Below are 11439 nucleotides of genomic sequence, written 5' to 3' on the forward strand. Positions count from 1 at the left end.
AGCTGACACTGTTCACACTTGGGGAGAGTGAATCATTTGCTAAAATATTCCAAATAAAACCACAGGGCTTTGTTAGCAACCCACTTTGGTTTATTTTGTCTCCTGAAAGTGTTTAGGGTCCAAGGTTAAGCTCTGGTTGGGGTGCGAGGGAACCCCGATGACCTATCGGGTCACATGTGCCGGTATAAAGCCTGAATCGGCAAAGGACTCGGGGTGGAGAGATGAAGATTGCAGCGCTGTGTGGAATAGAGAGTGAGCGATTGATTGTTTTACCCATGGATTACAGTTTATTGGACCCATTCAGTACCCATCTCATTCCATTTCTCGTGCTCCCGGACTTAACATCTATTACCGGTGAGACCGAGCCATCTCTCCCGTTCACCATTACATACATTCACAATAACACGGACTTGGACATTCAAACATACGCACACACACACACGCATACATTTCAGATTTTGTTCACAGTTGTATATATTTTGTATATATTGTTTTGTTGGTGCACCTTATTTGTTTGTTTGTCTTTTTCATTTAATACACTTTAGTTTTGTTTGGTAATTGTTGTTGTCACGTGTCTTTACTTGCTCAGTGAAGATTGCGCAACACCGGAAGTTAGTATTATTAGCCCATATTTAAATTCTAGACCCTGTAATAGTGTAATTAGCTCTAAAATAAGATCTGAGCATTACAAGTGTAAATGCCAGTAACTACTAATAGAATGGTATTAAATTTAGAAATACAATCATGAACATGAGCTCATGAACAACAAGCAATTGAATTGACTTAAATAATGTTTTTTTTTGTCTTATTCTTCTCTTTAAAGCTCTACCACTGAGATGGGTTTTACTGTTTCTGTATCCATCTCTCAGCCACCAGGCTTCTTCTGGTCAGTCGGATTATTCTATTTTTTTTTTCCATTATTACTTTCATATTACCACCCTTCACTCTGTTAATTGTTAAATCATAATTATTGAATTCCATAATGCTGATTAAGTGTGGTCTAATCTCTCCTCCAGTAATATTTTCAGTGAAGGTTGAGTCTCCAGTCTCAGGGCTCCTTGGTTCCTCTGTGTCTCTGCACTGTGCTGTCACCAACAACATGGATGTTCGAAACCAGGAAGTGCGCTGGTACCGTCCCAAAATGTATGACACCCCAATACTCCTCTATGAAAATAAACAGATCCAGAAGAGTCGTGTAGATGTTCAGTACCAGGGCAGAGTGTTCCTGTTAGGAGATCTGGAGAAAGGAGACGTCTCTGTGAAACTGGAGAACCTGACACTAGCAGATAGAGGAGACTACACATGTCATGTGAGCACTGATATGTGGTATGACAAGGCCACAGTGACCCTCAGACTGAGAGGTAACACTTAGTGCATTAAATAGTTTTACAGATTAAATGTTCATGGGGAATCTAACTATTTAATTCTCTCTCTCTCTCTCTCTCTCTCTCTCTCTCAGTGGTGGGATCCACTCCTGTTCTTTCCATACATGAAGCAGGAGAAGGGAAGGTGAATGTTAGCTGTCAGTCACATGGTTGGGTTCCTGAGCCATCAATCACCTGGACAGATAAAGATGGGAGAGATCTGAAACATCTCAGTAACGACACGTTCACCAACAGTAAGATCTACTCATCTACACTTACATTAAAGATCCTAAAAACAGAAATAACAAAGCACTTTTTATTATCCTCAGACTCTGTAGGGAGTGTAGATGTCAGAGTCGTTAACTGGATACATCATCATCATCATTCCCGTTCTTCTGGTGCTGTGTGTCATTGGAATTGCAGTGTATTGTGTGCTACGTAAAAAAGGTGTCATGCAAAAGTTGACTTAATAATATTTGAATTATGGAAGAGGAACATAGAAAACAAATCTGACACTAACTAGAAGTTGCTCTTTAAGACAGACACATGTATGTAGATGAGAACAGTATTAAGTGTAACAGTACGCCGTCCTGATGGAGCATCACTGAGCCCCTGATGGAGTCCAATAGACTATACAGGAAGTCTTGTCACACTGTAACTATACAGTCTCTGTAGATAGTAGATGAGAAGATGAGTAGTAGTAGTAGAGCTGGAAGATGAGTGCTGGAGCAGGTCTTTATCAGGTCTTTATCAGGTCTTTATCGGGTCTTTGTGCTGTCTAATACAGGAGAGTTTTCTCTCTGCTGTAGGTCTGATTCTCTCCAGGAGAAAAGGGACAGACAGTACAGGAGGTAGGTGCTGGAGTAAAATTCACTGAATGAAGAAAAATCCAGCTAATCATGGTAGTGATAATCATATGAGTGATAATAACGAAAGATTTATTTACATATAAAACAGCAGGAACTCAGTCAGAAACTGAGGTACATATACCTTATGTATAAGGTTAATGGAGTTACAGCACAACACCTGATGTCTCCACCACAAATTTCATGCTTAAAATCACCAGTTCTAATCCTACACTTACTGCATCCACTTCAGAGGCTGATCCTGCTGCCCTCACCTCAGATCCCGAACCTGCTTTCTCCACCTCAGATCCCAGACCCACTATCACCACGTCAGAGAACAGTTACAGTAAGTTACATATTATTGTAAGTATTCAAGCAAAATAATATAAACATATATAAAGAGAAGTACTGAGATATAAAGAAAAAACTAATCCCTTTTAATGATGATGTAATGTTAATCATGTGGTCAGAATCTAAAACAACGGAAGTGTGTGTGCATTTTTGTTTAAACTTTTGAGATGTTAAAATTTGAACCAGACCATGGTCATCTCTAAAGATAATATAGATTTGTATTTATAAGGCTTTTGTAATTAAAAAATCTCCCTGTGCTTTAATGTTACTTTTTATTATTATATCACAGATTTGCACCATGTAAAGAAATACAAAGGTAAGAAATAAATTATGTTTAACATTACTGTATTACTGTAAGTTTGAGGAGTGAATAATAAATTAATTTATTTCTGCAGTGAACATCAGCATCGACCCAAATGAAACTCCAGCGTTTCTAAGACACAAAGAAAATGAAGTAAGGAGCTCTACATCAAACCCTCACTGGGACATTAACAATCCTGATTATAAAATCTTCACTCTGTGTAAAGAGAGGTTTCAGGCTGGTCACAGAAAACAGTAAAACTCTCCTGGTTTGTTGGTGTAGCGAGTGATGAAGCTGAGAAAGAGTACAGCGTCGAGTTTACACCACAGGATGGGTTCTGGGTTCTCTGTTATGAAAGAGATAAAGGAGTTTATATCAGAGATCAAACAGAAGTGATTTCACTCCCAGACATTAATAAAGAGCTGACAGCAGTGGAAGTGTTTTTAGACTGTGATACACACACACTGTCATTTTATAATATTAATACACACTCACACATCTACACTTTCACTAATGTGGGAAAAATAAGTCCCGACAGATAAGTGTTTCTGTTTATGCGCGCAGGCGCTGTGTGTGTGTGTGTGTGATGTGCGTGCAAACACACACATTAACAAAAAGACTGTTTAATCAGAAAAATTAGCAAGGAACATCGTTAATGACACTCGCATGAGCGCATACTAACGGAATTGCTGCTGTATGGAGAAGATGGCAGAGAAGAGGCAACGAAAAAAAAGGGCTCCAAGCTTCTCATCAGAAGAAGTAGGAATTTAGCTGGACGAGGTGTACATCCACAAGACAACACTCTTCGCCAGCTTCAGAAACAAATGTGTGTAACAGCACTAAAAAAGAAATCTGGAGTGACATTGCGAGGAAGATCCTCCGGTTCAGGTGCACCCAGAGACTGGCAGGATGTGCGGAAAAAATGGCATGATTTCGCGAGCCATGCAAAGGTCAGAGCTGCAGCAGTCCGAAGACACTGGGCAATGACAGGTGCTGGGTCCAGTCCAGTGTCACCACTAACACCACTGGAAAAGAAGGCACTCGCAGTAATGGGAGAATCAGCCTCTCATGGAATCCCTGGGGGAATTGATGTAAGAAGAGGTAATGCTGACCATGCCTTACAGGCCAGACCCTCGCCACCTCCCTGGTTACACAGAAACCTGCAGCACCCTCTTCTCCTGGTAGCAGCAAGCCTGAAGAGTGCACTACTCCACCGCCTCTGGAACTTGTGTACTGTGTGTGTGTGTGTAATGTGCATGCAAACACACACACATTAACAAAAAGACTGTTTTATCAGAAAAATTAGCAAGGAACATCGCTAATGACACTCGCGTGAGCGCATACTAATGGAATTGCTGCTGTAAAGCAAGACAAAGGAGCTGATAGTGGACTTCAGTACAAAGTAGGTGAGGAACTACCAGACCCCCATCATCAACAGGAGCCCAGTGGAGAGAGTGGACAGCTTCAGATACCTCGGTGTTCACATCACGCAGGACCTGTCATGGTCCTGTCACATCAACACCGTGGTAAAAAAGGCCCGGCAGCGACTCTACCACCTCAGACGCTTGAGAGACTTTAGACTGCCCTCTAAGGTGCTCAGGAATTTCTACTCCTGTACCATAGAGAGCATCCTGACGGGAAATATCACGACCTGGTTCGGGAACATCAGTATGCAGGACAGACGAGCTCTACAGACGGTGGTGCGATCAGCTGAGCGCATCATCCACACCGAGCTCCCTGACCTGCACTCAATCTACAGCAGGCGGTGCTGGACCAAGGCCAGGAAGATACTGAAGGACCTCAGCCATCCCAACAATGGACTGTTCACTCTGTTGCGGTCTAAAAAGCGATTCCGCTCCCTGAAGGCCAACACAGAGAGACTGAGGAGGAGCTTCTTCCCGCAGGCGATAAGGTCTCTCAACCACAACCACTATGCAAAACTAACACAATCTTTTCACAATCAATCAATCAATCTTTATACATCCATGGACACTATGGACAACTCCACGCACATCGCATCTACACTACATGTTCACGTTTACATTCTGGACCATTGCACAAAGTCACTTTAATAACCATTGCACAAAGTCACTTTTTTTCTATGCATATTTGCACACCATTATATTTCTATTTGTACAGTATATTTCTATTTCCGTACAGCATATTTCTATTTTTAGTTTCTATTTTAAGTTCTATTTTTCCTAGTTAAATTTTTTCCATAGTTTAAATTTTTATTTTTTATTTCATTTTTTTATCGTATTTCTTTTATTGATATTTATTACTTAATGTAAGCTTTAATTCTCTTTTTAAGGTCACTGGCGGTCGTGTAAGCATTTCACTACATTTCGTACTGTGTATGACTGTGTATGTGACAAATAAAAGCTTTGTTTAAATAAATACACTAATTAACAAGATATTTCTACACAAGATCTTACTCAAGAATGTGTCCCTCTAATATGGAGTCAATTCATTATATAACTGAAAATTGTCAGAAAAGTATACAGGACCAAAACTGGCCAGGTAATTAAATAATAAATAAAGATAAACAGGAATGGCAAATAAATAAATAAATAAATAAATACACATATTCATTTGACAAATTACTTATTTTTATATTTTTTTCTTTTCTGTTTATATTTGGGTTATGTGGCGCGTTTTGTAAGGAGTTTGAGAGTGCCTATGATACGCACGGCACGACCATTCCGTTTGGAGATAGCGTGGGATTATTAATTGTGAACCAAACGGAAACAAAGGAAAACTGAAAACACAAAATAAACAGAGCTCCACAGTCTACTCAAGAGCGGACGAGGCTCTGAAAAAAATAAATAAAAAAATACTTCCAATTGGGGCCTATGCCTTTACAGAGGATTTAAGAATCAACAATGACGTTCTTACCACTGATTGGACGAGACATTTGCCACTAAAGATCAGCAATAAGAATTTCGTTCAATAACCACACATAGGCATGTTGATTCTTACCACTGATTGGACAAGACATCTGTCACTCATAATATAGTACGTATATATGGAGACATTTACACTCACCTAAAGGATTATTAGAAACACCACACTAATATGGTGTTTGACCCCCTTTCGCCTTCAGAACTGCCTCAATTCTATGTGGCATTGATTCAACAAGGTGCTGAAAGCATTCTTTAGAAATGTTGGCCCATATTGATAGGATAGCATCTTGCAGTTGATGGAGATTTGTGGGATGCACATCCAGGGCACGAAGCTCCCGTTCCACCACATCCCAAAGATGCTCTATTGGGTTGAGATCTGGTGACTGTGGGGGCCATTTTAGTCCAGTGAACTCATTGTCATGTTCAAGAAGCCAATTTGAAATGATTTGAGCTTTGTGACATGGTGCATTATCCTGCTGGAAGTAGCCATCAGAGGATGGGTACATGGTGGTCATAAAGGAATGGACATGGTCAGAGACAATGCTCAGGTAGCCCGTGGCATTTAAACGATGCCCAATTGGCACTAAGGGGCCTAAAGTGTGCCAAGAAAACATCCCCCACACCATTACACCACCACCAGCAGCCTGCACAGTGGTAACCAGGCATGATGGATCCATGTTCTCATTCTGTTTACGCCAAATTCTGACTCTACCATTTGAACGTCTCAACAGAAATTGAGACTCATCAGACCAGGCAACATTTTTCCAGTCTTCAACTGTTTAATTTTGGTGAGTTTGTGCAAATTGTAGCCTCTTTTTCCTATTTGTAGTGGAGATGAGTGGTACCCGGTGGGGTCTTCTGCTGTTGTAGCCTATCCGCCTCAAGGTTGTGCTTGTTGTGGCTTCACAAATGAAGTGGTTAAGTGGTTATTTCAGTCAAAGTTGCTCTTCTTGCTCTTGAATCAGGCGGCCCATTCTCCTCTGACCTCTAGCATCAACAAGGCATTTTCGCCCACAGGACTGCCGCATACTGGATGTTTTTCTCTTTTCACACCATTCTTTGTAAACCCTAGAAATGGTTGTGCGTGAAAATCCCAGTAACTGAGCAGATTGTGAAATACTCAGACCGGCCCGTCTGGCACTAACAACCATGCCACGCTCAAAATTGCTTAAATCACCTTTCTTTCCCATTCTGACATTCAGTTTAGAGTTCAGGAGATTGTCTTGACCAGGACCACACCCCTAAATGCATTGAAGCAACTGCCATGTGATTGGTTGATTAGATAATTGCATTAATGAGAAATTGAACAGGTGTTCCTAATAATCCTTTAGGTGAGTGTAGATACATTTTCATTTTAAGGATTCATTTCAGTATTTTAGAATTATGCAGCACTTTGGGTAAGACAAAGTACACAACTAATTATTCTGACTTCACTTGATAGTACTTCTTGTATGTCTTGATTGACAGATGTCTCATCCAATCAGCGATAAGCATTTAATTTGCAAACTATACCTACCGTTTCTGGTTTGAGTGAATTGTCATTGTGTTTTTTCATTTGGTATTTTGTTTCTGGATATGTCGTTGTGTTTTCTGATTCCTTATCTTGTTTTCTGTGTTATTTTGTTTTCCGTGTTGTTATTGTTTTCGATTTTGTTATTTTGTTTTGCACTTCTCGGCCTCTGTAGACAGGCCTCCCCATCGACGTCAGTCATTTATGTGATGTCATTTATACTTATTTTTTCTGATGCTCACACATGTTCTGTAATACATCAAGTCTGAAGTCTTTTATACATTTCAGTTTATTATTGCTAAATTTTTATAACTTTACTTTTATATTAGCCATATATCGTGATCCGTAATTTGTTCCAGAAGCGTGTTCGTATATCAAAACTCTCGTAAATTAAAGCAAATTTTCCCATAAGAAATAATAAAAAGTTAGATTATTTATTCCACAACCCCCCAAAAAATACATAAAAACAATAAATACAATTTTTTTATTAGAAATAACACAAATTAACCTGCACTTTACCTTTGAAAAAAGTAAAAATATATCCAGACAGATAAGTGTTTCCATTAGTGTTTGTGCATGCATGCTGTGCGTGTGTGTGTGTGTGTGTGTGTGTGTGTTAGAGAGGTTAAAGATCCACTTTCTCTTTCTCTCTTTCAGCCTGCACTGTGTGTGTGTCATTGGGCACCGTCCCCCTCCCCCTCCTCTCGTCGAAACACACACCCCTCTTCCTCTTACTCACACACTCTAATGGAAACAAGGCTAGGCTCTGTCATGATTCTTTTTAAAGGTCAAGTGCAGGTTAAATTTTTTTTCATGCACACACACACAAAAAAAATGCAGACTGAGACAGAGAGAGAGAGAAAAAACTTGCTTTTGCTTTACGCGCACGCACACACGTATTATAATAAACAGTACATACACACACACAAATAATAAATAAAAGAGGCTTTACACGTATACACGTGGTCACAGTGTTATAGTAAACAGTACACGCGTGCACAGATGTTGATTATACCAATGAGAGACGAGCACTAAGACCCAGCAGGGGAGACGATTACCCACAATTCCACAGCACAAGAGAGAGAAAAACCATTGGCTCAGTTGTGATCACATGACGCCTGGCGTCAAAACAAGAAGCGAATGCGTGATACATGATACTCGGTGCTCGTAAACCAAGACAATGCTTGTTTTTTAAGTCAACATTTATTTAAAAAATTTTGCTCGTCTTGCGGAATACTCGCAAACCGCATTACTCACAATCTAAAGTGTTACTGTACTGATGTCTGCTGGATCCAGGCAGTGCTTCATGAGGGGGGGATAGTAAACCTTCTATTTTTACTGTAAATGCAGCAGGAACATGACCAGATGATATGGAATAGTTGATGATGGAATAGCCTTCCAGACAGTGTTCGGGGCTCAGACACAGTTTCCCAGTTTAAAAGTAGACTTAAGATGCATCTCTTTAATCTGTCATACGCGTAAATCATCCTACGTCAGTCAATCATACTTCAGTACATCTAGCCCAGTGGCGGCTGCTAGCTTTTGAAACAGGGGAGGCTCATATTAGGCCTTCATCATAAAATTCATTATGTTCTTCGCACTTTTTATTCCTTTTGTATGCCCTGTCAAAGTAACCCAGATCCCCAAAACCAACGATTGACCAAAGTGTATTCTCATTCCCTGGGAAGGTTTCGTTAGGAGGCATGGCCAATAGTACATTTTCTGTCACAGCACTTCCAGTCAGCCAGTTCACCTTGTCATACCAGGAGAGCTGAAAACACCTGTTATTTTTTCCTGATTTTTGCACCAGATCAATCTTGAGCATTGGTCTGCCCTGCCGTTTAATTCTGAGTCTCTCCTCGTAAGGAAGACTACTAAATGGTTTTGCCAAAAGCAGGTCAACAATATTAGCACTGTCTGCCATTATGCACAGCTTACTAGCTGGCTAGTTTCCCCTTCCACGAGCTACTTTAATTATATGAACTAACTAACTTTACAATGCTAAAACAAGGAGCAAAGTCAAGAGCGCTATAATACGTTTTTTTATTATTTAAAGAATGATTTGTACAAACAAAAATGGTTTATATCACCAGCAAACAATACAGAGTGCAGCAGTTCTTCATACCACTTTACCTGCAAATCCGCATGGGACTGAACTCGAATCTCTGTAGCGCTGATGTATACTTAAGACATGCTGTCAATCAAAAAAGGGGTTCCGCCCTTTAAACAGCTCTTCCAATCATCATGCAGCAGCCCAGCGTCCAGGCCAGCCCACTCCTCATTTGCTCCTCATACACTGTTACGTGCAGTTGTAGTGCACGTATGGCGCGTGCGTGGCTGCTGGTGCCGCTCTCTCTCTCTCCCTTCCTTTCTTTCTCTCCCTCGCTCTCCTTGCTACAGGAAGTCCCGCCCTAATTGAGCGTGCTGTGACGTGCGACGGGGGATTGGCTGGCCTGGGAGAAGCACGTCCTTTTAAGCTGGGCGGTAAAAGCCGAAATATTGGGTTTTGGAGATGTTGTGTTGTTTTGTTTATGAACTGTTGGGTCGCGTCGGTATTTGTGAGTTGGATGTTAGGTGTTGGTTTTGTGTCTATCTTTATTCAATTGTTTTTTGTTGTAAATATTGTAAATATCCCTTTTGTTTGTATATACTTTTTTTTCTCTTCGGAAGCAGTAGGGGTTGGGTGCCATTTTCGTTAAAGCCCGTTTTCTCCTGTTTTTTTGTGTTTAGTTAGGGAGTTAGGTTAGCCTATGTATTTTGTTTATAGTTTTTTTTGTATAGGGTAGTTATGAGCGTCCGTGGGCGAGACAAAATCGCAGCGTTTATCCAATGACCGTCTAGTTTCAAAGCACTGAAAAAAAACTTTCAAAGCAGCCGCATTGAAGTCAATGGACGCTGGGCTTCAACGGGGAAATGCACTGTGACGCTACAGGAATGTATGAGAAGTAAGTCAGCCGACCTGCGATATCTAACTGATTCTAAACGAACTCATCTTTGAGATGAACGTTTTCTAACACATTTTAGTCAATAAAATGTTAATACAATAGTACATAATTTGACCATTAATTTTATGACATTACTTCCCCCACTGATCTATCCTGAATGGCAACTACGCTAATTCTCTCCATCTGTTCTGTACTTTTCTATCCATCCCGAGGCATCTGGAGATTGTACCAGCTTCAGTAGGCAAAGGCCAACCCTGTGAGGATCCTGAGGCATCCAAAGAAGGACCAGCTCCAGCTGGATTCTGCTTTATGATGGTTGGAGCTACACATCCTGCTCCTGTGCTCCCAGTGATCCAGACTCCATCTGCCCTCTGCACCTACTGACTCCTTGTGCTGAACTGGACTTAATTTAAATAATTTATGTTATATTAAACTTTCAGCTGCATAACATACATGATGTTATATCATCTCTATCTGTTATCACCCAAATGAGGATGGGTTCCCTGTTGAGTCTGGTTCCTCTCAAGGTTTCTTCCTATTACCATCTCAGGGAGTTTTTCTTGCCACTGTCGCCGTCACCCTTGGCTTGCTCATCAGAGACATTTCATTCATTCATCTCATTATTATCTAGACACATTTTTTTCACACATACACAATTTATTATTTTTTTTTTTTTTATGTATTTCTTTCATTTTTGTGAAGCTGCTTTGAGACAATGACCATTGTTAAAAGCGCTATATAAATAAAGTTGAATTGAATTGAATTGAATTGATGGTTGTGATGAAAGAAAAGAAGGCCTTGTGAGATGGCCTGGAGCATTGGGTCTAATGATCAGGTGGTGGGATCGGATGATGCTGCGTATCGCTGCTATTTTCCCATCATAAAGTATGTTTATCAGAAGTCAGAGAAAATGGAGCAGAAGGAACCAGTGGGTCGAGTAGTGAAAAGAAGATATACAATATATAAACAATAAATAAACAATATATTAACAATAATTAACTATTCAATATTCTTTTTTTTATCAAATCTTAACATGATAAACTTTGTGTTCAGTCCACACCCTGGACATTTTTAACTTAATGTGACGAGGTGAAGGGGGCTGGCTCAAACTCCCCCAATCCCCTTGTTTTTACAATGTAACCAATTACGACCACCTTGGGAATTACACCCAAGAAATCAAATGACCCTAGTAAATAATTAAACGTTCAATGAACAAGCAA

General features: G+C 40.2%; 1 protein-coding gene across 1 annotated transcript; it reads left to right on the forward strand.

Moving 5' to 3' along the window:
• The first annotated feature begins 221 nt into the window (after window positions 1–221).
• Window positions 222–3257, forward strand: LOC128508489 (butyrophilin subfamily 2 member A2-like). The gene is made up of 6 exons (XM_053479834.1): window positions 222–252; window positions 824–886; window positions 1017–1361; window positions 1460–1618; window positions 2431–2555; window positions 3144–3257. The coding sequence occupies exons 1-6, from the start codon at window positions 222–224 to the stop codon at window positions 3255–3257; spliced, it is 837 nt and encodes a 278-aa protein (XP_053335809.1).
• The last annotated feature ends 8182 nt before the right edge of the window (window positions 3258–11439 follow it).

This window comes from Clarias gariepinus, chromosome 20 (genome assembly GCF_024256425.1).
Source record: "Clarias gariepinus isolate MV-2021 ecotype Netherlands chromosome 20, CGAR_prim_01v2, whole genome shotgun sequence".
Lineage (NCBI taxonomy): Eukaryota > Metazoa > Chordata > Actinopteri > Siluriformes > Clariidae > Clarias > Clarias gariepinus.